Source organism: Rissa tridactyla, chromosome 1 (genome assembly GCF_028500815.1).
Source record: "Rissa tridactyla isolate bRisTri1 chromosome 1, bRisTri1.patW.cur.20221130, whole genome shotgun sequence".
Classification (NCBI taxonomy): domain Eukaryota; kingdom Metazoa; phylum Chordata; class Aves; order Charadriiformes; family Laridae; genus Rissa; species Rissa tridactyla.
Genome location: NC_071466.1, coordinates 135,259,748 through 135,286,257, shown reverse-complemented (window position 1 = coordinate 135,286,257; position 26,510 = coordinate 135,259,748). Strand labels below are relative to the sequence as shown.

General features: G+C 46.2%; 1 protein-coding gene across 2 annotated transcripts in view; it reads right to left on the bottom strand.

The window, feature by feature from the left end:
* PARVB (parvin beta) overlaps positions 1 to 14,638 on the bottom strand; it is a 65,418-nt gene extending 50,780 nt beyond the window's left edge. Inside the window, exon 1 of one of the 2 annotated variants that reach the window (XM_054192383.1) lies at positions 14,307 to 14,638. In XM_054192383.1, coding sequence (XP_054048358.1) covers positions 14,307 to 14,421 — 115 coding nt within the window. In that variant the 5' untranslated portion in view covers positions 14,422 to 14,638. Of the gene's footprint in view, positions 1 to 13,647; positions 13,823 to 14,306 lie in introns of those variants that run through there. The other variant, XM_054192415.1, reaches the window with a different exon arrangement.
* Between the last annotated feature and the right edge of the window lie 11,872 nt (positions 14,639 to 26,510).

Sequence of the window (26,510 nt, the reverse complement as noted above, 5' to 3'; positions counted from 1 at the left end):
AAGGAAAACCCTGAAAAACACTCGCATATAGCAACTATATTTGCAACACATGTGTTGAGGGTTTTCTAGTAAATACTAGTTTTCAGTTCGACAGAGCACAGGACCAATGGAGGGACAGGCAGTGCTCCAGGCTAGAAGCTTTGACCTCAACACACAGTTTTCAGCGTACCATATCAGTGGGTATTTCATTTCACCAACCAGTGAGGTTGCTCATGCCCAGCTCTGCCTTTCCTGTGTCCTGCCTGGATCCACAGCAATAAAGCAATGTTTTGCAAATGAACTGAAATATCTCACTATACAAGCAGATGCTGCAAAACGCAAAGAAGTTTTCTCAATGGTTTCCAGACAAGTCATATGTGGAAAATTATTTTACTTGTTGCTCTGAGCACCAGAGGAGCCTGCCAAGACAAGCACTTCAGCGATAAGCACTACAGACCTCACAGTAAAAGAAAGTCTGGAACTCAGAGACCACGGTCAGATAAAAGCCAAGTCCACAAGGGGAAGGTTCAGTGAAGACAGCGGCTGCCATAAAAGCATCCAGTTGTTTAACTCTGACAGGTTTAAGTAAGAAATAGACACCACCATGTCTTAACAGACCTGCTGAAGACTATGTAGAAAGAGTGGAGCTCAGGCCTCCGACTGCCATTCCACTCCAGTCTCCCAAACACAGCCCTCAAGGGATAACAAAATGCAATCATGAAACAACAGCCAGCCCAAGAATCAAATCAAAACAAGTCCAAAGCACAAGAAAATGTCACATTTCACCAAGTATCAAGAAGACCTGCAGCTGTTATTATTTATAGTTGTTATTAGTCAGCACACCAAAGTTTTACGCTATTTGCGGTTTTAGCTTTCTGTGGTCTCTTTTAAAGCCTTTGCACTGATAATACCAGGTCCTATGAGCTAGACGAGGTGATGTTTCAGTGGGGCTGAAAAGTCTTAAAAAGACTTTCAAGCTCACCTACTGGTCAGTCCCAAAATAGCTTTCTAACTACACAGCCTCTCCAACTCACCTTCACTAAAGAAGAAGCCGGAGCAGCAGCCCAGTGGAATCCATGCTTTCCTCCTCATGAAAAGGTTAGACAGGCAAAAAAGACACACACAAAAAAAATAACTGTACTCTTACTAGTACCTGAGTGCAAAACCAGTAAAAGGACCCTGATGACAAGCACAGTTCCACTGCGCGCCCTTGTATTCACATGCTCATAAATCATTAATCCACAGACTTCATGCTGTTTAAGAAGTGTTAAGTGTTAAGAAGACCCATCCAGCCTTTGATGGGTCTAAGCTGGCAGGGAGACGCATAAGATCATTGGATATTTCAGGGTGGAAGGCACCTCAGGAGGCCTCTAGCTGAACTTCCTCCTCAAAGCAGCGTCAGCTCTGAGATCAGACCAGGTTGCTCAGGGCTTTATCGTGTCATGTCTTAAAACCTGTACGAATGGAGGCTGCACAAACTCTAGTTTCTCCCTTTGTACAGAATAAGCCTCATTCATTTCAGTTTATCCTTGTTGTCTCTCTCTTCTGCCATGCACAACGGTAAAGAACCTGGCTCCATCTTCTCAATAATCTCTTCACAGGTTATCAGCAGACTGCTTACTAAAGATGTCCCTGAAGCAGTCTCATCCGTAGGCTGAACAAGCCCAGCTCCCTCAGCTTTCCTCACAGGACAAGTGCTCCAGCTGGCACCCTGTTGGCCCACTGCTGAAGCTGCTCCAGTTTAGCCATGTCTTTCCTGTATTGAGGAGCCCAAAACCGGACACGATGTATCAGCAGGGATCTAAGGAGTGCTGAGTAGAGGGGGATAATCACTTTGCTCAATCCACTGGCTGCGCTTCTACTAATATAGCCCAGGATATTGTTGGTCTTCTTCACAGCAATGGCACGCTGCTGTCCCATGGTCAGCCCACTGCCCACCAGGTCCCCAGGGCCTTTCCAGCAGAGCTGCCCCCCAGGCAGGCAGCCTCCAGCCCGCATCATTGCAGGGGGCTCTTCTTTCCCAAATGCAGGACTTCTTACTTGTTCTTGTTGATTTCAGGTTCCTATCAGCCCATTTCTCCTGCCTGTCTAACATCTCCCTGAACGGGCAGCCCTGCCCTCAGGCGTATCAGCTGGTCACCCAGTTTGGTGTCATCTGCAAACTGTAGGAGCAAGCACACCACCACCTCCTCCAGGTCACTGATGAAGATGTTAAACAGGACACATCCCAGGACAGACCATGAGACAAACAGATCACGTGACATAGGGACAGTGCTGCAGGCAGCCACAAGGATCTTTTTCCCCCTTTTCTTGCATGGGGATTAGTTACTCTGGTTTTACTCTTCCAATGGAACAGATATGAAAACTTTCACACTCCCAACATGGCTCCACAGAATCATCTGGCCAGCTATGCTGTGACACACCAAATTACTCGGCCTCCCTGGAGCAACAGCACCCATCTCCTGTGCATTCGGTACAAAAGCGGAATTCCCCAGCTCAGACAGTTTCAAAAGTAATTGTGTTTGCATTCTCAGAAAAACCTCTTACCAGCCACTGGATCAACAGCACATTTGTTTGGCAAATGAAGGAAGTCAGTGAGGATGCCTTCTACCAAGATTCTGGGCAGTGCAGCATCTGCATGTAATGCCATTCACAGGAAGAAAAGTCACTCACTAAAAATCAGAATTTGTTACTAGTTTTTCCACAGAAAAGAAAATCCACATGTCTTCCCTGTTGGTTAAAGAGCTGAGAGAAAGGCTTTTTACCAGGTGCTGAACTAGCTTGGCAAATGTTGGTACCTGTGATCTGTTTGTTACCATGTAAATGACAGGAATTAAGGGATCTGAAATATATAGGTGGAAAGACAGTATAAAACAAACAAACACCTTAAATGTCAGAGTCATGGCTTGGTCAAGCATAGCTCCATAGCCTTCTTATTGCTCTTACTAATGATGTCAGCAGAGCAACGGCCACCACAGTTTAGGTTTTTAAACTAAATGATATGAAGCTAAATGATACTGAGCATCCAAGGTGATGATTTAAACTACGGTCCCTCACTGTGTTAATGCAGCTACAGCTGCAGTGCTGCAGTAAAAGTGGGCATTTTCAAGACAGTGGTCTAATTAAGCACATCATAAGTGGTCAAGAGAGAAATTATTAGTCTGACTGTGTGCGAGCAGTCAGAGGAAAAACTCACAAGTACCCAGTTATCCCAGACACGTCATGGAAACAAAATATACCTTTCTCCTTCAAACATACAGCAGAGAGCAGATACTAAAGCCAGTCCCTCTTCCCTTCCCATTACCATCTGTCCCTCTCCCCGATGAGGGACCCCAAAAAAACCCAGCTCCACAGAATCAGAGAAATGTTGCTTGGAAAGACCTGCCAAGGTCCAGCTTGAAGCTGGATTATTGCCACGCTATATGAGGTCAGTCGTGATGGCTTCTCTCCTTCCACATGTAAAAAAATACCTAGCAGTTTGTATGGCAGACAGCATCGGATCTGCTATAGAGGCAGGAGATCTGGTTTGCTCCCAGACAATCACCACCTTGCACAGCAGGACCATTTGGCGCATGACATCCTGCACCCAATTAAAATCCAGTTTCCCAATGATAGGGCTCCATTATACACACTTATTTAATTACCTAATTAGAGAAACGAGATCCCTGTCACACCAAATTCAGTACAGATCAAAGATATATCTATAATGTTAGCATTCTTGCAGCCTGCTTAATTTTTTAATGGCACCAATTCACTGTAACAATACAAGGAGACATACACGGCGAAGAAGAAGGCAAACAGTCATCCCAAGGGACAATTTTATAACCCTGTTCCTGAGGTGGAATATTAAGCAGAAAATGCAAGCCTGGAGGCCCTGGTACTTCGTCCTGTTTTTTGATTTCTGAAGAAAATCCTGTTGAATTTTGCAAAGCCCCTAAACCCATATGCTGGACTAGGCAAGCCAGAGAGCAAACACTATTCTATTTTAAAATGACAGAAGTGTCTGCATCTGTTTAATAACACACATGCATGCATCTGCCAAACAGACATGGTGGAAAGACACTTTCTGAGGATTACACATTTTTCTATTTAAAGACAGTAAAAGAGACACCATGCCTCTACACAGAGATTAGAATAGCTCTCCTCCTCATCCAGTTCTCTCAGTCTCCTTCCTTACTGCAAATAAATTGTGTATGCAACCATCTCAGCTAATTTAAAACTAGCAATAAGGCCATATGGCAGCTATAATGGAAAATACACTATTTCTTTTTTCAGTGGATTTCATTACGGTTCAACCACATAATGAAAGAAGTACTAAAGAAGGAACTGGAATTCCGGGAGACAGAACATCTTGCTTGTTTTATAACCAAAATACAGCATATGTTGAAAAGAGATTTTATAAGAGTTTATATCTGATCACCAGACAGGTCTCAGGGATTATAAAGAAGCCTTTTTTAACTCAGAGAAACAATCACTGAGAGGCAAAACAGAACTCCCAAAGATCCTGTTGCTCGCCACTAGCAAAGCCAAAACCAGAATCCCGTCCCATGGCCTCCCCTCTCAGCCTAAGGGGTCCAGAGAGGGGCCTGCAGCCAGTGCATGGAAACAAAACATTTGTACAGGATTTATAATTAGAAGCTTCATTGTCTGGATGTATGTTCCTCCACAAGGAAGTGACAGTGATTTAAGGGCCCGAAGAGTGCGGAGCCACTGCTTTAGGCCAGTAGACGCTGCCAGGTGTGCATGTTCTCTCCACATCTGGTTTTCACAGCAAGACTTAACCGGATTCAAATTACAAAATCCTAAAACCACACGTTAGCCATAACACTTTTCCAGCTAAACTAGACATACACAACAGAAGTCACGAATTTTGGGCTGCAGCTTTCTAGTTGGCCAACAGAAGAGTCCAAATTAGAAAACCTATACCTGAGCAGGCTGAATACGCTTCACCCTGGAGAGATCACTTGGCCACTGACCTACTAGTTGTTCAACACAGAAGTTCCTGTTCCCACTCCCCCTCCTTGCTCAGCCCACCCCTAAAGATAAATGGGGGTCACTGTCACCCACGTGAGAACTGATGGTTTAGATCCCCTACACACAGCCCCTCCTGCGATGGTGGGGACAGCGTGCACTATCACTAAGTGGCCTGTCCTGCAGCAGAGGTCCCAGGATCCAGCACTCCTCCTGAGGGCAGCCTAGAAGAGTCCCCTGAAAAGCAGGGCTCTCCCACTGCTCACCCTGCCCCTGCTTCGCTTCCACTCCCTCCTCACCACAACACATGCCACACTTCCCTCCACTGCGTAGGGCAAGAAGCACCAATGCAGCCTACGACAACGACGAGAGGCAGGTACACTGCAGCCACCAGGACAGCACGTCAAGCAAGGGCTGGTCCGTGTATGCCATACATACCCCAGGGAAAGCCTGCCACTGATGGGCATGCTTTGCAAGTTATAGTAAACAACTCTGACAACTGCATCAGTTGATTTTACTATGCCCTGAAGACAAAAATAAGGTTCCTCAGTGACAACGTGTATATATAACACATTTCACAGAGCAGACATATGAAGGAGAGGATAAGCAACTACCAGTCATCATGCAAAACTGCTCAATTAGAGAGCTGTGCAGAGTAAGGCATCTTTCAGTGGACACCATGACAGCTGACCAGAACAGAGCCTGTGCATCAATCACGTCCAGACACTGGCACAGGTCAGACCTTCTCTGGAACCAGATGGTTGACTTTCAAGTCTCTAGCTTCTACAACAATACTCAGAAACTGTTAGTTCGAAGAACCTGGAGGTTTGCTGAAATCATGATTGCTGTAACGAGCAGAGGTGAGCACAAGGAGAAGCCTTTGAGAAACAAGCCTTCCCTTCCTTCTTTCTTGCTGGCCTGCAGGTCTCCTGAAACAACTGTGAGTTTGAGGGCTTGCCTTTAGCCTGCTGCTGCAGTGAAGACCTTGCCCATCAGCATAAGAACATGGATAGGCTGAAGACGCTGAAAAGGGAACAAGACTCCAAGGTTAGTAAGGCATGCACAGAGCCTTCTGCATTATCAGCAGCAGCAAGGATGACAAGGATCACAAACAGAAAACTCTTCCTCCTTATGATACAAGTCAGTGTCTCTGTATGGTCATATATCCACATTGGATCACATATCCGCATCAAGACATCATGTCCCAGAAACCCTGACACAGACAACCTCCCAGGTGCACATTTGAAGGCCAAGATTTCTAGTGGTGCCCAAGAGATTTGTACACGCAACTCTCTTCGAAAACCAAGGGCAATTTGGCATCCAAATACCTCATGAGCAGCTTTGAAGAACCAGCTACACTGGCACTTCCACCGCTACAAACTTGAATCTCCTCACCTGCGTCCACGACACTTGTATGCATAAGGTACACACACTAAATTTCCTTCCCAGTTAAACAGCAAAGCTGTAACTGCTGAAACACCAATTTCTGCAACCAGCAGACTCTGCCTCACGTTGGTGTTGCCACAGACCACATAACCCTGGATCCCTCTGCAACAAGTTGTTCTGACATGCTTTCACAATGGAAAGAGCTTGCCAGATAATCTCCCAAATCTCCTAACATCAAAGTATGATCCAAAGCTCAAAGCAGTGCATTGGAAAACTACACCAGCTTCATCTGTTTTCAGATCAGATGGCCTGTAACAGTTCTTAAAGTATGTAAAAAAACGTTTAGCAGTGTTATGCATAACAATACTGAATCTTCCAGAGTCCTGTATTGATGACATTCAAATCAGCAGGATGCATTTATATCAATAAAGAGATCTTAAACATTACAACTCTTTAAATAAAAAACCCAAGTATTCAAGTCAGTACGATATAATGCACCAGCGGGACCAAGAATCCCCCATTCACACCATCCACCAGAGAGCATCTGCACAAGCTTTGCATAAAGTCGTGACTTTGCAGCTCCCCCCATTCCTATCAGGTCCACATGCAGCCCTCCATACATCAGAGTCTCACAGGGCTCACCCACAAGCTCCTCCAAACAGCTAAATGCCAGCTTCTAGAAATCCCTCCCAAGATATTAGTATTAATAAATCCTTTAGAAGACATTTAAATAAACAGGTATGGCTGAACAAGTGCTTTTAAGTAAGGGTAGACTTATTTTTAAGCAGAAAAAGGAAAATTAAAAGCGTCGATAACCACCTTGCTAAGGTTCTATGATGCAACATAACAATGTTCTTAGAATGAATCTTATATTACAATGCTCTTACAATCAATCTGAAAATAAAACAATTTTTAAACGTCAGTTTTTCTTCAATCCACTACCGAAGAACTACAGAGCCACTTCATGTGTCTTACTGCATCCTGTCTGGAAGAAAACTTCCAGCTGTAATTCAAAACTCTACTGTCTCGCCGACAACCATGCCTAAAGCTGTGCTGGGTGAACCATCCGAGCCTAGCTGCAGTTATGGGAGAAAAACATGGGGGTTATGACACGACTAAAAGGATGATTCCTGTGCACGTAAAGTTCATTTCGGTTGAGACACTGGCACAAACTATATCCACACTAGAGCTTTTGCCAGAATAGAACAGTGTCAGAACCCACACTGGCACTGCTCTAGGAAGAGAAGACTAAAGCCAGACCCGGTCAGAGGTACGCCTGAGCCCTACAGGAGAACCTCAGCAATTAGGCTACACAGGTTCCAACTGGAAATTTAGGTCTCTCGGTGTTTAAATTAGTGGTAGAAAGGATAATAAATTGAACCTGAATTTGCATATGTCTGCACACAGTCTTTCTATGGATATATACACATGCCTAGAACAGTATGTAGCTTCAATATAATTATATGCAAATTCATCTCTTAAAAAGCAAGTACTCCTGCTTAACTAGCACCTATCTCATCTCTGTTTGGATATTTCAGCAGCAGTAGCCCATTACCATGCACAAACATGCTTCCCCAGCCAAGTATCCTCTCAGGCTGCAGTAAACATACCTCTGTGAAGAACAATACAGGACAACAGAATTAGACCCTACATACTTTGTATTCGTCTCATCATCCAAACAAGAATTCCCTGCCACATACTATGAGCATGAAAAGTAAGTTAAGATGGGGATGAGCTCCAACACCAGTCTACTGAAAGAAACAGCCTTAAAAATACACTGAGTACCAGGTCAGGAGACAATAAGAAGCAACCCGGTGAAGCTCATCTCAGATTGCCCTTCAAGGATTTCCATGAAGCAGATTTGCTCGTGAAACTTCCTGTTGGGTGAGAAATGCCAGAAGCCTAGCCAGCACCCCGCAAGTTACCTGGCACTTCACTGCTATTCAGAAATGCAGATGTGCCTCTGGACAAAAGCTAGAATCCAGGCACCACACCAGTAGTACACCTCCCTCCTGACCTTTTTAGGCACCAAGTGAATGCCCAAGTCCCAGTTCTTCCACATCAGAGAGGTTAGAGCAATTACTCCACCAGTACAGGTTCATAAAAGAGGATACACAGGCACAGCCAGCATGAAACACAATCTGCAATGGCCAGGAATGGCTGTGACCAAACCCCAGGCATGAATAACACCACCAACGTGAGTGCCACCTGCAAGGTGAATGAAGATTGAACTAAGCGTGCCTACAGATTTACATCTTTCTAGGATCTATTGAACAGGCATCTTTCAGCATCATTTTAAAGCTATATAGATTTGTTAGAAGTCTCAAGCAGCCACTAGGCAGCTGCGAAAGCAAAGGTGCAGCACACTGAGATGGAGAAGTTACATTTTTTGCAGTCCGTTTACACAAATACATCTCTGGAGACTGCATAGCAGACAGCATTAAAAAGAGATTTTTAGCTATTTTCAGTATATCATATTCAAATAAAAGATTAGATCCATTTTCTAAGCAAGTCCAGTTCTCCTGTTCTGTTGTGTTCAAGGGGATGCCTTACAGACTTGAGATGTGCTCATCAATACAAAGGCAACAAAGTAGATCTGGTTTTGAACCTCTTTTCCCTCCAGAGAGCAATTACCCACAGAAACAGCCCAATCAGTTTCAAAGAAATGATAAAGACACTGTTTCCTCCAATTTAATTCTGCTGTTGAGCTTATTTCCTCATGTTCTTCCCTCCAGAAAGCCAAAGTGGATCGGGCAGGATGAGCAGTCCCACCTGAAAATGGGTTTTAACATATGTAGAGCTGTGGGAAATGGCAGATTATGCAGCTTCTTTGCCTAAGGATCACAGCACTAGAGAGGACTCAGGAAATACAGTTTCTTTCCCTGGCTTTGTCACTGGCTTGCCAGACGACCTTGAACAAACCGCTTCACTTCCTCACCCTCCAGCTTTTCCCCCTGCAAAACAGAGGCAACAACTGCCACCTTTCTCTGGGAGAAAAACCTTGCCATCTAGCGAAACACGCATCTGCCAAGCCGTTTACCAACCTGGTGTGCCTGCAGACAAATGCAGCAGCACACTTTTCACAGCCGCGCTGCCTCAATGTTACGCTGAGCCACAGATCCCAAGAACAATACTTTAACCTCCCCTGATGTGCGTAAAACCTTCATATTATTTAGCTGCTGTTGCAGTAATTCTGCCCCCTGTAGCAGTGTCATCTCTTGCCATCTCCCCCCCCACCTCCCCCTCACAGATTTCACCAGGCACAATAAATTGCTCTTTTCTGGAGTAGTTTCCTCACGCACACACCCGCCGTGCCCACCCTCAATCCTGTCTCTGGGAAACAACACTAAGCAATTAAGTCTGTTGTATTGTTCTCACTGACTCCTCCATATAAGCTATATATATATACACACACACACACACACACACACACACACAAATGCAATAATAGAAGGTTTATTTAGCCAAACACCTGCTGCCCAGATCTTTCATGCAGTGTATTATGAGGAAAAGAAAACAAAGCGCTTTGCAAGCAGGCAAGGAGTGAAGCTTGCAGCAAACCCCCTCCTTTATTTCAGTACAAAAAGGCATTACTCTGACCGACGGGAAAGGGGAGGTTTTATTTTTTACTCTGACCGAAGGGAAAGGGGAGGTTTTATTTTTTAAAGTTCCTTTTAGAGATGGAGATGAAACACAGCACAATCTGAAACAGTATCTCTACAGGGTCTGAAAAGAAGCTAAGGGATCATCTAGCTTACAAACTGCATCCTGCTATGGGCCCTGCCAGCACACCAATAGTTTCCTAAGGTATTTAAATCAGATTTTGGAGCTCCTGAACAGATATGCTAAAGTTTAGTAACCACACTACAGATGTGGCACATCTCAAAAGCTCAAGATACACCAAGACATGGCGCAGAAACAGCAGGCAAACTTGGATTTTTGCAGATTTCCACATAGCCTAATGGGGCGGGTATAAACCAAGGGGTTGCACCAGCACTGGAACTGACTGTAACATTTAAAAACACAGTGCTCTTCCCATAGACATGTCCCTTCTCCACCTGTTTCCCTCCCACCTGGGGTCTCTACTAGCATGTCAAGGATGAGCGCATTGGCAGGTTTTCCTGCGGTGGGATTCCAGTGAGGAATTCCCACTGGAATTCCAGTGAGGTCTTTCTATACTCATTGGTCACCCATTTTGACACAATCTGCCAACATTTAACAATCTTTAAGACCAGTAGTTTTCTCTCAGGGGCATTTTTAGCCAAACTATGGGTTAAAAATATTCCTGGGAAGGAAGAGGAAGGGAGGAGCCAAACAGACAGTTAGATCACCCACCCCTTACTTCCATAGGAAACCAGGGTAAAACCAGCTCCCCCATGAACAACGCTGGCTGCTGTTTCTTTTAAGTCAGGGCTGTCCAAGTCAGTTGAACCATAAAAATTCAGAAACATAAATATAAGGTGTAATAGTGTAAAGCAGAGCTTCAAGGTAGAAATTCAAAGGCTTTCTCAAACAGTTAAGCAACCTATAGAATTTGACTTAAAACATTGAAGAATTTGACCTGAAATCTTAACCCTACCTCACCTACCGGCACCCACTTACAAAGCACTATGTCACACCGTACTGCTAAAGCAAGAGCAGCAGCAAAGCTGTTTACATGCTACGGTAAATGATACAAATACTGCCACAGTGACTATCACCAGCGTACCTAGGAACCTTATTTATCCTTCTGCCATAGCGCAAGGGTACGCGCTTACACTGGCTGCCTTGATAAGCCTAATGAACACTCCTCTCCCATTATAACCCCTCTAAAAATAGATGGCAGCATGTTATAAAGTAGTTAGCCAAAAAAAATATTTAAATTTAGTTGCTTACAGGTTGGTAGCCACGCATTATGGTTGTTTATGATGTGGCTGCCGCCCATGATTAAAAAACAGAAAGCCGCGTAACTAATCGACAAAAACTTTTCAGTGTCCTTGTAAGGATTTCTGTGCTGTGTGGCTCAGGAGTTGTGCACAAATATGAAAAGGATTAATATAACTGGATTACAGCTCTTGCACAGACCAGGCTAAAGGTTATTATATGACTACAGATGAGACGGTGATACTAGGCCCATATTTAAGCTGCGATACAAAAGTTGGGCGACAAAAGCAAGAAGTATAAATTGCTCTCTTGTGCTTGCTTCCTTTTCGTGCTGTTAGAGGGAGAGGAGGCAAGAATGATTTTTAGTTGCGACAAATCAGCAGCCAAGCACATCTATTTGCTATTGTGGAGAGCAGCTGGTGGAGAGGTCAGTATTTACTCTGGGAAGATCACTCTGACCTCTGCTGGTCCCCTCAGAGAGAACCAGCAGAAACTGCCTGGAAGGCGGGAGGGAGGAGAACCCCCAGGGCAGAGCGGTCCCCAAGCACACAGGAAAAGTTGACCACATAGCTCTGTCAACTAATTCAAGGAACAACACTCAGATAAGCTTCCGATTTACTTCTGCTTCACGCTCACATGCAAAGGTTTAGTTTCTAGCCCTGAAATTTGCTGCTGCGGCTGCCCAGGTCCTCCCACAAGCCATAGACCAGCCTCTCCCCCCTTGGTGCTGACCCCACCGCAACGCCTCCTCACTGCTTAGCCCTCGGCCCCCTCCAGTTTCACAGCCCCAGTCTGGACAGCCTGCATTTGAGAGCTACCCAAGTGGGAAAAGAAAGCGCAAATTCTGCCCTCCCCCAGCCTTAAAACTTCCAACGGAGGAAAATTTAAAAGGGCAATAAGCCGTTTCCCATTACAACGACGGGCCTCGGCCGCCTGCGGCAGCACAGCGTGTCACACCCAACGGGTGGCTCCACAGCCTTGTAAATGGTCTTTTCTCCCTTCACATTTTCAGACTGGAAGGAATACTCAAATTAAAAGCTGAGCCACATGTTTCCGTTTCCTCCTCATCGCACTGACAGAAGCTTTATGCTACCGCAGCAGCGGTTCCCCACTAAATACTGAGGGCAGTAACCAAAATGGCCCCTTCCACCGCCAAGAAGAGCTGCGGCCACACGAGTAGGCAAAATAATGGACAAACTCAGCAAAACAAGCGGGTGGTCCCTGCCGAAAGGGGTTGCCTCAAAAATACCACCTAGTGATGCCAAAATGTCTCATTTAAGAAGGGACATTGACAATCTGTTTAAGTTTAGAAGTCACCTTTGAATGAAACACTTTTTCGGAGCGTGTGGTCGGCATCCCCTGATGGAGATGAGTTTTCTCCACCATCTTCCTTCAGAAGCAAATGAGATCATGAAGAAGGCATGACCGCTTCTGCTGCTCCTCAGCAGAGCCATGCTGGAGAAACTTGATTAAAAATAGATAATAAAGGAAATACCGGTAAGCCACGCCAAAACAGCCAGGAGAAGGAAAAGGAAGCAATTTCCTTGAGCCAGGTTTTGAGGCCAAGTATATTATTTTTAAATATTAGAAAGCTGCCTTCTAAATGTTGCTGGCAATCAATAGACTCAATATGGGTAAAACATGTGCTCGCTCAACAGCCAGCTGAGAAGAGGCTGAAACTCGCATTACGTCCCTACCCTACACCCATCAGACACTAGAACAAAAAGGCCAGGCCAGAAAGTTGAAATTGTATTACAGCGTCAGGCAAGAACACCCAATTTTGCTGCTAGCAGACGGCAGCAGTTTGGGGATAACGCAGAGGAAGAGTCTGGTCAGTGAGGGAGGCAGAGGAGGACAGTACGCCGTCCTCGGAGGAGACAACACTCGGAAGAAAGGTACACTTTGCGTACAGAGGGCTGGACCGCCTTTATCAAGTCTAGCGGCAAGATGTCCTCTCCCTATCTACAACAACAACAAAAAAAAGCCGTGTTGCTCGAGAGTAAACAGTGCTATCCCCGCACAGCCTCTGCTGACAGCAGATGGCTGTGCCAACAGCTCGCACGCCTGCCCCACAAGGACGAGATGGGGCTGCAGCCCCACGGCGGGTCCAGGCAGAGGGGTGGGTGCGTGGCGGGGGCCACTGAACCACCTGGATGTGGGTGCCAGTCCCCTGGGCTGCAGCTGAGGGAGCTGCTCTGGGCTCCCCACACCTCAGGGGCAGGCGGATGCCTCCCTGCCCGGCTGGCACCGGCCGTGCCAACAGTGACAACCCCAAGGAACACACACTCTGCTGTAAGCATACCCGTGCCAAATCCTGGTGCTTGAGGGCTGGGTGTTTTTGATGAATATATACAGTTATGAAAAACGCTCTGGGCAAAGTATCTACGCCAACGTGAAGCCTATGGATGAAGCGGGCCCGGAACGAAGCGCGGGTGGATTCAACCATACCTTCACAGCTTCTTCAGCTCTCAGACTAGAAGAAACGACGCTCACAGCCTCCTTGGTCACCACAAGTTTATTTTACAGCAGAAAGCGGGTTCGGGGGGGGTGTGTGTCCCTTCGGACGTACGAGAAAGGAAGCCGGGGAGCGGCGGGGCGAGCGGCCGAGCCAGCAGCCGGCCCCCGAGGGCACCGGCCGCGCACGCCCGATGAACGGCCACCCCACAGCGGCGTGCGGCGGGAAGCGCAGGAACCTCCCGGCGGCCCCCCACCCCAACGCCAACGGCCCCCCAACCGCCCCCAACCGCCCCCCAACCGTCCCCCCAAACGCCCGCCCGCGGCGCCTGGGGCCCCGCGGGGCGCACGAAGCGCCCTCCCGCCGAGCCGCCGCCCCCCGGCTGGGCTGAGGCGGGCGAGGCCCCGCGTCCCGCCGGGGCTGCCACCGCCCCGGGGGCAGAGGGCAGGCGCGCCGCTTCTCCCCCTCATCCTCCCCAGCGACCCCTTCCCTGGGGCGGCGCTGCCCCCTCGGCGGGGGCTGGCGAACAAAGCGGGGGTTCTGCCCGCAGCCCAGGCTTCCCGCGGAGGGACGGGACGGGACGGGACGAGCTGCTGCAAGTCACGCCGGTCGGATGCTCTTTCCTTCCTCCCCTCCGCGCGGGCGAACTCACCCTCCTTGGCTTTCTTCTTCCTCGCCAGGGTCCCGCCTAGCTTGCCCAGGAACGACTCGTCTTTCTTCATCCTGTGGGGCCGCAGCGTCGGGGATCGGACGGGCGCGGCGGACATCGGCTTTGCCGAGGGTGGGTGGGGGGTGACCGGGGGGGAACCTGCCCAAGCCCTGCCCTGCCCCTGCCCGGGGGCTGAAGCGGCCCGCGGAGCCGAACAAAGCCCGGGGAGCGGGTGAATCACCGGCCAGCCGCGACCGGGAGGGGAGAACCGGCAGCGGGAGGCGGGGGGTGTGCGAGCCGGAGCCGCATGGAGGGCAGGGGGCGGGCTGGGAGCCGCTGCCGGCGGCCACAGCGCCCTGCCACGGCCTGGAAGTCCACGGGAGGCGGGGGCGGGCCGACAGGCCGACCCGGCCCCGCCGCCTCCGACGCCCCCAGCGCCCGCCGGACCCGTCCCGACAGCGCTGGAGGGGCCGCGATCCCGCGGGGGTTGGTTGCCCGAGGCTCAGCCCCAGGGCGTCCGGCCGGGCTCAAGCAGACACCTGTAGGGAGCCGTGCTCTCCCCTTTTCGGCTGTGCCGCGGCGGCCGAGAAGGAGCTGAGGGCGGGCTGGGCTGTGTGTGGGGTGGCGGCCGGGCCGGGGTCCCCAGGCACAGGGAGCGGGTGGGCCAGAGCCACGAAAGTGGAGAAAAAGCGGGTAAAAAACACTGCAGAAAAGCAAAGCCCAGGGTCCTGTCGCTGCCAGACCAGAGGACAAAACTAAGGGCCAACTCTTAGCGTGTGACGTTGGTCAGGGATCTGTTTAGCAGTTCTTTGCTGTCTACGTTCAGATTTGCCTCCCAATTTTCCAGCCTCTTGTGTCAGACTAGCCTGCCTTCTCCTCCTGGCACCTTGCCTGTTAGGGTTGGAATCTCCCTTGCGGTAAGGTTTGAGGAGAAGGGGGCTGTAGGCTCCATGTTTGCCAAGCTCAAGAGCGGTGAGGGCCACAGGCACCTCCAAGAGGGACGCCACCACATCCAGGTCTCCAGCACTGCCGTTGCTGTAAGCATAGTGTGTGCACACAAAAACGGCCAAAACTGGAAAGTTGGTTTTGATCCCACCAGGAGAGAATTTCTTACTACTTGTCATTTTACAGCACCCCTGAGCGTGATGAGGGCTTTGTGGAATACAGGTTAAAAACATCCTGAAGACTTTATAGCATTAGGCCCTGATCCTGCAAAGTCTTACACACATACTTAACTTTAAGCCCCCGAAGTGGTCCCATTGGCTTTAATGAGACTACTGGGTACCTAAAGTCACACACATGCCTTTGGCTGTGCTCCTGCCAGCGGCTCCCTGTCGGCAGCCCTTGCTCCAACAAAGAACCGCATTCAGATCAACACGACTTGGCACAGGATGCACACGCCCAGCTTACAGGACACATTTGCATGCTTGACCTGACACAGAAGTAACACTACACGACACATCCAGAACATAAGATGGCAGAGAGAGTTTTCTGTGTCGTTTCACGACAAGATTTAACCCCAGCTAATCCCCTCTGTCATGAAGACCTACTCTTGTCCCTCACCTCCAGCTGCCTATTGCTTTCCTACGGGCACTTAGGCAACTAATAAAAAAAAAGCCAAAACCCAGCAAACCAAAACCAAAATCACCCTGCTCAGCTTTGCAGTGTGACTATGCATGAAGTCAAGGGCAAGTGCCAGCAGAAGGGAAGTGGAGGGAACACATGACTGGGGCTGGGAAGACCCTTCGGAATGGCAGTGCAGATATCTATGAAACTGAAGGCTATCATGAGTAGTTGTTTCGAGTAGACATTAGTTCTTTGGGAATCCAACTCTAAATACTTTTAGGAATGAATACTAACTTTTTTTAAAATATATTTTATATTTCTAAGATGATACTTTCATAGGAAGGTGCTAGACTGGACTGGCACATTTAAATCCAGCTTTGCAATTATAAAGACGTTACCTGGAGACATTCAAGGCCAGGCGTGATGAGGCTCTGAGCAATTGGATCTAGTTGAAGATGTCCCTGCTTACTGCAGGGGGCTTGGACTGGATGACCTTTGAAGGTCCCTTCCAACCCAACACATTCTATGATTCTGTGTTTCTACCAAAGAACAGGAGGGTTACTGCTGCCGTCAGTGGCAGAACAGCGGGTACGAGAAGTTCAAATGCTTTTTAAGATGAGCTGCGCATTTCAGGAGTGGGCAGTGCAGTCCACCAGCCGAGGCACGGCAGGGAGCTTTGATCGAGAGCCTGTACCTCACCCTGCTATCACAGGCCCAAGGGACCTGCTGCACCCAGCAACTATCCCACCGTCTCTGTTGAGAATATGATGCTAGTCAAAACAGGACAGAGCTGCCCTGAACTGCAAGGAAAGAAAAGCTGCACAACGCTCAGCATTTAATGAAAATGCCTTTTGATTAAATGAGACTGCCGCCATGGAGGATGCTTCAGAATACAAACCCAAAACAGGAGGGTGTTTGAAACCGGAACGTAGCTTTTTGTCCAAAGAGGAACACAGCGCAGGATCCAGTTTGATTTTGCCTGAAAGTGTTCGTAAGAGACTCAGAGTTTTGCCTTTCTCTCATAACCGCTGATAACAGAACGTGGAGTAGTTTCTAAATATAGAGATACTGTTAATTTACCTATGTGTCACTTAAAAATCTGTAAATTTTTGTATAAAAATATTTTGCTTTTTCCCTGTTGAAAGTAATATTCAACACAATAGCTAATGAAAGATTCAAGAAAACAATTCTTGCTCACCTGTTTCTCTAACCGGGTTCCTGTCTGCGTTTGAACCTGTTTGCCTAACAGGCTCTATTCCTGCTGCTGCGTTTTGCGAATCAACAGGAGAGCGGCAAACAGACAAATACTGTTTCAAAGCACAGAACCGAGAGGTAGTCACAGGTTCAGAGCAGGACCTCCAGCTACTTTTAATATTCGCCTTTAATGGATTAGATGTCAAGTTTATAACATTCCTCTGCTCAAGCCGCCTGTTAGCCCAGCGCAGTGAAGTACAAAGTCGCCCACAGCACTGCTGTGCATCACTCGCAAAAGCAACCAAAAAATGGAGGTGCTGTTTGTATGTCTCAGAAGTCCTGCATCGCAGGGACCTCAGATCAGGGTTCCTCGTCAAATTAATGAGCAGCATTGCCACATCCATAATTTCCTCCAGCCCCGTACTACCATTGCGTTAATATGCTACCACATAATTTAAATATCTCACAAAATAGTGCATCCTGTGGATTTTAACATAATGGTCGCTCCCACTGGCTGTGCAAGCAGCACTAGCAGTTCCTGCAGGCCATATTGTGGTCTGCTCCACCGGCCAGGGTGGTGGGTGGGGATCCTGCCCTGCTGAGCTTCTCCATTCAGGAGCCCTGGGAACAGTGAGCTTAAAAATGGATTGGTGACAAACAAAAATCTCAGGAAATCCTGGACAAAAGCCTCTCTGAAGAAAGTAGGGCTTCTCTAAAAGCAAGCAAGGCAAAACCAAAATTGTGACCGCACTATGCTTGAGAACTTCAGGGAACTGGTGTAAATTAGGGCAGTCTCCCACATCTGGCCCAAACCTGAGTGCAACATACGGGTTCACTCTAATTGATCATATCATCCATCATGGAAACAATTATAAAACTTCATTGTTTTGCTTGTGCAAAGAGCAGTGAGAATTGTTATCAAGAACATGCAAACAAGGCATACCCTAGCACTGTTGCATCAATAGTGCATTCTGCATGTTTTCCAGCTTCCAGTAGGTCTAGCCCCCAGAGCAGAGCACAGCGGACCAGTGGTGCCCACATATTCTTGCCAGGGTACTGTAGACTACGACAAAGGCTCCAGGCACCTGAGGAAATGACCTTCGCTCACCAAACCACTCCATCAGCCCATGTACTGTCTTGGAGGGGTGCAAAACAGTTTAATAATTATGATCGCCCATATGCAGCACTTATACGTATAAGTGACACTGCCCGGAATGAAAAGAACCACCCTGTCTGTCACAGATGGAGCAAAGCACTTCACTCATAGAGAGAAGCAGTGATACATTTGATATAAACCAGGGTTTTAACAAAGTTTGATAGTAAATGTGACAGTGTTTTAACAAGATTCGATGGCAATGCACACTTGCTTACTTACTGCATAGAGGACAGGGTCAGACAGAACTGTCAAGGAGACCCTCCCATTGAGTCGACCTTGCTTTCTAAACTCCCGGTGTTCCTCAGGGGTCAGTACTAGGACCGGTACTATTTAACATCTTTGTTGATGACATGGATGTTGAGATTGAGTGCACCCTCAGCAAGTTTGCTGATGATACCAAGCTGTGTGGGGCAGTTGATACACTGGAGGGAAGGGATGCCATCTAGAGGGACCTGGACAGGCTTGAGAGGTGGGCCCATGCAAACCTCATGAAGTTCAACCAGGCCAAGTGCAAGGTCCTGCATGTGGGTCAGGGCAATCCCAAGCACAAATACAGGCTGGGCGGAGAATGGCTTGAGAGCAGCCCTGAGGAGAAGGACTTGGGGGTGTTGGTGGACGAGAAGCTCAACGTGAGCTGGCAACGCGTGCCTGCAGCCCAGAAAGCCAACCGCATCCTGAGCTGCATCAAAAGAACCGCAGCCAGCAGATCCATAGAGGTGATTCTCCCCCTCTACTCTGCTCTCATGAGGCCCAACCCGGAGTACTGTGTCCAGCTCTGGAACCCCCAACATAGGAAGGACATGGACCTGTTGGAGCAGGAGGGCCACAAGGATGATCAGGGGGTTAGAGCACCTCTCCTGTGAAGACTGAGAGAGTTGGGATTGTTCAGCCTAGAGAAGAGAAGACTCCAGGGAGACCTTATAGCAGCTGTCCAGTACCTGAAGGGGGACTATAAGAAAGCTGGAGAGGGACTTTTTACAAGGGCACGTAGTGATAGGACAAGGGGTAACGGCTTCCAATTGGAAGAGGTAGATTTAGGTTACATATCAGGAAGAAATTCTTCACTATGAGGGTGTTGAGGCACTGGAACAGGTTGCACAGAGAAGCTGTGGATGCCTCATCCCTGGAAGTGTTCAAGGCCAGGTTTTGAGCTTTGAGCAACCTGGTCTAGTGGGAGGTGTCCCTGCCCACGGCAGGGGGGTTGGAACTGGATGATCTTTAAGGTCCCTTCCAACCCAAACCATTCTATGATTCTCAGAGAAGAGTCTAGGTGCAGCTGGATCCAATCCTAGTCCCAGACTTGGTCAATGGTTTATGTCTAAAGGATTATATATGTGTAATCGATCCTTTATATCACTTAGCTAAGATTGCAAAGTTTAGCATGCTATTAGTCACTTACTGAGGATCTGTTGCAGCAAGGACTCTCTGAATCTTGAGAAGTAATCTTGAGAGGCGTCCTTACTCAAGGGGAGATCCTGACGTGCAGCTCGCTGCTGTGCAGGAGAGCTCAAAGGGCTCTTGGGCTGTTCACTATTTATGGGCGTAAGATAATTGACCTATAGTCATATTTGCATATCAACCACAGTAGCAGTATTGTGGTTAGGCGGGCATATTGCTCAAGTTAGTCCTTGGCTATTGTGTTGTTATCTGTCTCCCTGAAACTACCTTTGAGCTGGGTGCAGCCATCACGACTAGATGCACCCATTATGACCACCACAGATGGTCATCGATAGCCACGATAACCACGGGGGGTTGCCGCTTGAGCAGGGTTACAAGATATAAAGGTCAGGCTGGTGGTGGAGTACACCGTCACTGTCAAGTTTAGGAGCTGCACAAGCATAAGATGATGCCAGAGGTCTTTAAGGGCTCATGTGTTAAATTGGTGCCCAGATAAACATGCCCTATATTTGCAGTCTAATTTTTTAAAGCATAATTTCTTGCTTTAAGCACTCATCAATACTGAAACTCACAGAAAATCTATTTTCTCATTCCTTCCCAAAGTTTCATTCTCCTGATTTCAAAATCAATTGCAATAAGTGGAAATCCTGCTTAAGACCTTGGTTATTACCTCAGCTTCTCTTCCTATTCCCTTGGCAAGTCCCAAACCTGCCAACAGCTTTCAATTCTGATCTGGTTTTCTTGCAGGATACGAGGAAGCCTCCTGGGGTCTATGTTACACAGAGCACACAGAAGGGATTTTATAAGGGTCTGTCTGCACTAAATGTTTAATGGGTAGCTGATGGAAGTTACAGTGACCACGCAGTCTCATTCCGCATCATCCCAGCTCCGTGTTCCCGTGTACCGAGCACTGTGATATTCTTCTCACATGCTCACCTCTTCCCTAACCAGCTCAGATTTTTGTTAAAGGTTACTGCTGCCCCAGGACACTCGTGTCTTGTTTTGTTACAGAAACGTTTGCCTTAGCTCATAGATAACCCCGACTTTAAAAAGCTGTGAGCTTTATGCTAAGCTGATTTTAGAATGTATAGTAAACCTAAAACTTAAAATGGAGCAGTTTTGTTCTTAATTAGACAGCCCACCGCCCCAGCTTTAGTAAAATAACTTCCTCCCTGCAAATACTTGACCTTTCAACCTCACAGCAAGAAAAGCCTGTCTTGTGTTTGCCCACAAAGGCAATGATTATTATTGTTTTTTATTGACAGTGCTTCTTTGGAAGAACAAATAAATTCTATTTCCTGAAACAACAGTGCGTTGCCCATAGCAAAGGCTTTTGGACTTTAAGTGAGAAGTTATTGAGGCTGGGATCGATACCAGTGACAAATCTGCATCTCGCTTAAATGATTTTGAGGTTTCCGGCTATACCTAATGAATGTTTTATGCTGATCTTCTGTGCAGGAGAGAGTTCTTCCCTGTGCTCTTGCTAGTGGGAAAAAAAGTGGATTAGCACACCAAAAACTTTAGTTACTCTACTTTGTTCAAATACCTACACTTCAACTATTACACATTTTTTCTAGTGAGTATTTCAACCCTTGGAGTTGCTGATGAGATGATGCACACCCAGTTTGCCACCCAGATTCTCCTACGGTACAAATACGTGCATCTTGCACTCAGTTCTGTGTCTCGTAGCCAAAACCCACAGCTACCACGCTCCTGTAGTACCAGGTTTGCCGCTCAAGTGCGGTGTTGCAGCATTTGACAGCAGCAGCGCCAGTACTGCAAGTGCTGAAAAGCCGCGTCATTTCTTAAATAATTTAATTCAAATACAGCTCCTCCAGCTTTTAGGAGGAATGCTCTTGAAATAAATCTCCATAGGGTGGAACTTACATGGCCTGCGAGACTCGTGTGTACAATACAAGCACCGGTGGTAAAATTAACTCCCACACAGCAAATGCGCCAAAACAAAGCCCAGGCACATATCGCAAGAATAACAGTCCCTGCAGTTCTTTCCATGTTGTAATTCAACATTATAATCAATATTTCAGGAAAATAGGAGGGGAGAAAAAAGGTAATTAAAAAAATGAAGTAGCCTTAATTCTGCTGAAGATGTACACAGAAAGACATTCCTTGCTTAAGTTGCCCGTTTCTTTTAAGGTTATTATACATTTTTGCAAAATGGAATAATTAGCAAGGAAGTCAACTGCATTCTCCTGGTACAGGCCGAATGAGACACTTTACAAATGCAAGCTCCATTTTCAATGCATCAAAAATAACTTGAATCCATACGAAAAATACTGGTAACGCTAAGGCACACATAAATGTTGATCTGTAACAGGACTAGCAGAGTGGATGTTTTCATAAAATTCATACTGAAACCTTAGATTACATCTAGCTTTAAGGCAGCGTGGAAAAAGCATTTTATCCAGCCTCTGGCCTGGGAGGGAAATAAAAATCAATCATTTCTCATACCCCAATGTCTTTATGAAATTGTAATCAGAAAATCCAGGAGTACAAACTTCAAGCAAGAAAGCACACAAATTGGTTCACAAGCTATACATGCAGTCCAAACGGCATATAAAACTTCACCGACTCAAGTACAGCACTCAAGATATAACAACTTCCAGGCAAGTATCCTTTAATAATTGAAATAAACCCACACGGATAGATCCGTTCACCTCCGACTTTGATGTCCTACGTGTTTATAAAGAGATGCTTGAATTTGTAGCATAAGTAGAAAAAATATGTCAGCCTATTGCAAAGTAAAAGGAGGCCGGGTTGTTTGAGACAAGGAGAGAGAGCAAAAGAAAGTAAAATTACACTTCAAGAAAACCAAAACAAAACCTGGAGTCGTTCTGAGTGACATCATGGTGCTTCAAACAAACAGCGCTCCTCTGAATAGGAAATGCAGAGCTTATATCAGAACTTTCATCAAGCGTGTGTTAGTCTTTAATAACTTAACTGGCTGGTGGCCATTGAAAGGGACACAGCTGCTGCTGCCCCAGTCCAGCGGCCTGCAGTTTGAAGTGCATCCTCTGCCTGACGACAAGTATGAAGAAGGCCACCTGCCTTATTCCTTTAAACCTCCCATACCGAACGAGATACCAGCCCTCTACGTTCCAGAAAATTCTGCCTGGTACCCTGCCTCTCATCAGGGATGAGATTCCTCTGAGCGCATAGTCATTAAGAAATCTGTCACAGCATAAACGTGTCTCTTCACAAATAGAGAATTACACTGGAAAGACTAAACCTAGTTCAAAAATCTGTCTTTCCCGAACTGTTAGCTTTAATATTTAGCTGAGCTAAATATTAAAAAGTCTGAATTCACATTTGCTCGACTTCTTTTGTAAAGAGGTTTACTGTTTCCTCTACCGTAGCCTTGTAGGATTTTATACTGTATTCAAAATTCTAGATTACATGAGATTACTGTGATTAGATGTATCACAAAATAACGCTGACATTGAATATGTGGTCTCTCATAGTTCTTCATGTACTCAAGCAAAGCAAAACCCACTTTTTAAAGTAGAAAATAATTACATATGGTCGTCTTCTATTATAATAATACCTTTACTGATTTTTCTAAGATGATAGATACCTTATAGACACGAGACAGTTATAGTTATTTTTTCTTCCTGGTCTACCAAATGGGTGAAAATGTGTTGGGGGGGGGGGGCCGGGGCACGTTGGTTTTGCTTTGTTTTGTTTTTTAAAATAACATTACTTATTTAATACTGAGGCAGAAATGTACCACTTAACCGATGCTACTGATGTGCTTCAGAATAACTTCTATTATGTATTCTATTTAACTGAAAAACTTTTAAAACGACCATTTATTCCATGCAGACAATAGCTCTCCCAGCTGCAGACTGGGGTGCATTTTTTGCTGAACAAGGGAAGAAAGCCAAATGCTCTGACTTGCACAGAATACATCCAGCATAAAGTCTCGTCCCAATTGAGTTAAAATCGTCCAAGAGCACTGCAGTTGCTAACAGCGATTTAGCACTGCTGTCATAAAACATACATTCAATTACACTATTTCAAAAAACCTTTCCAAGGTAGAGAAGCTGTGTAAAAATACTCCCGAAACTGATCATTGCCGCCATGGCTGCCAGGCTCCAGCCCTTTTAAAGACAAGACGAGAATAGGAGAACAAACCTACAATCCTATACATTCAAATTTTGTAATTTTAGGATGGTTTTCTTAAGGTATCCTGTACAAAGTTCAGGATAATCTCCCAGATATCTGACCAACTCCTTAATATTCCCACGTAGGGGAGGAAAAAAACACTTTACTCCATAACATCACAGTAAAAATTTACACTTTTTCCTTTGAGGGGAACTGCTCACACACCCCGACGAAGGGAGAGCCAGCCTGACCCCCGCTCACTTTTCCGTGGGCCTGTACGTTTTATTGCACATGGGAGAGGAAGATTCTGTATCCCTTCCTCCAAGGGTGTGACATGGGCAGCACTTTCTACACAGATGCTTGACCAAAAAAACCCAGGTATTTTGGAAAGGTGGTATCAATCATCAGTTGCTACACCCCTGCGGAGATTTCCACTGGCAGCAAGTACAGACCTGTAGTAAAAAAGGCACAAGAGCAACAGCAAACGTACTTGTGTTGAAGCACGTTTCCATATTACAGAGGTGTCATATTTTATTTCTAAAGCTTGTGTTTTTAAATCAAATACAGTTACGCTCTTAACAATACAACAGCAAACCGACCCCCTACATTCTAACAACCTCCTAATTTCCTCTTCCGTCTTCCCTCAAAGTCCCCTAGCAGCGTATTCATAAGCGATACCTGGTACCACCAGATCTCCCAAATATAAAGAGCGTTTTCAATGTTTTTGTGTAGGTGGAACAGCCCCAAGATATCACTCTCACAACTGGCGGTGCAAATACTAGCCCTGCCCCTGAGACATTATTGCCACCTTCTCACTGGCTCAGAGGTGCCCCCAGTACAGCAACAACAGGGTACAGCCTTTGTCCCCAAAAGCCCCTCTCTGCTCCCCAGGCCTCCTCTAGCCCCTAGGAAGGGCGCTAAGCAGCAAAGTAACACCACAGCTGAAGAAATTCTGGGCTCCAGATGGTATTTGCAGCCTCAGCACTGTTCACATAAAATTAGAAAGTCCACAAGCATGTGGGTGGTCACTCCGTGTGTAGCATTTGGAGGCATTTATCACCATCTTACTGTCCCTAACTGTAGGCACGGCTATAAAAGGAAGAGTATCTTGACTTCTCAATAGGTAAAGCGATATCCAAAACTATCCATTTAAGTTTTTGAATCACAAACCATGCTTTTGAATCACAGTTATGACTGCAGGCCATCCTTACACCTTACGCCTTCTATCCTTTCACAGAAACACCATCATCCAAGAGGTGAATTGCTTCAGATCTGTCCAGAGCCGTTCTATCACCGAGTCTGCGTAGCACTAGAGCAGCTCCTGTCTTATCCATCCTAATTATTAGAGCCTCTGCAACAAATTTTTAAATGGGAGCATACTAATCATATCAATATTCTACAGAAGTAACCGCATAATCCAGACGTTGCTTCCAGAGGAGTACAAGAATACTTTATATGCGGTGATGGCTTTTGTGCACCCGTTACATGCTGTAAGAGAACATTATCTTTTGATGGAGTGCAATAAGATCGGGAAACAGTGATGCAGGTAAAGGCTCATGTAACATGATTTTTCTCCCTTTATTCTTACTGGGCAATTCTATGGTGTGCGGTACAGCACGGGCTGTCAGCAGATGTGCTTGAAAGCGCATCTTCAGCTTTCAACTGTTTCCCCCATCCATCGCTTATATCTCATAGACATCACAGTTCTCTCAAAACTCAATTGTGGACTGGCTGCTCCTCAGTGTGCAGACTGAGGCTATTCCTGTAGGCCTGCTCAACCCAGGAAGACTACTATGCCCCCTAAAATGGCGAACTGATACTCGCTTAGGGCTCTCTCGTGTAATATTAAAGTACAAACTTGAGCAGCCTTAAGTAACAAACCATGTGCCCAGGAAAAAAAAAAAAAAAAAAAAAAAAAAGAGTTCTTAAGGCAACAGAATACACGTAATTTTATCAAAAGGACCAAAATAAACTTTGAACTCCTAGGAGAGTATTTTAGTATCTAACAGTATTTTGGTATCTAAACATTCCCATTAAAAATATTTTTACATGTCAAAACGTAGATAGTGCTGGAGAAAAACTAGTAACATTTGTTGACATTCTTAACATAGTGTCATACTTTATCTGATAACAACAAAAATGCTTTGTTAAATATGTATTTGCTACAGTAGCTGTTAGATAAACACACTGAAAAAAGTTTTTCATGTGAAATTTTTGTCTTTGAAACAGACCTGACTCCTGTCATTTGCACAATTTTCTGTTTTGAACATCTGCAAGCCTCTTGCTGCAACTTTACAAGAAGGGAAGGATGTTTAGTCAAGGAGAGCTCTACAAAACTAGGCAGACCAGTTTCTAGCCCTCACATTTTAGAAAGTGAGTTATCAACATAAACAGACTTAGTTGCTGTATTACAGCAATACCAATACATGCCAATGCTAAGGCAGTGTATGAAATCGTGGTCTCCTTAAAGAGAGTGGAGTCAAGATTTCACGGCAGTCCTGACAGCAGTCAGCAGTCAAGTGGCGTGCCAGCGTGTCCAAACCTGTGTCTTTAGCCAAGTAGAAGAAATCAGGAGTGTAATAGCTTGTGTATTTCTGTTCTACTCTCCCAGAATCTTCTTTGTATTATGATTTTAAATTTGCCAACACTGAATAACAAAAAAAATGTAAATTTAGATGCAGGGAAAGTGGATTCTAGGTTTAGATTCTCTTAGGATGACTACTCCGGATTAATACATATGAAAAAAAAAATAATCTTCAAAGATGAGTTGT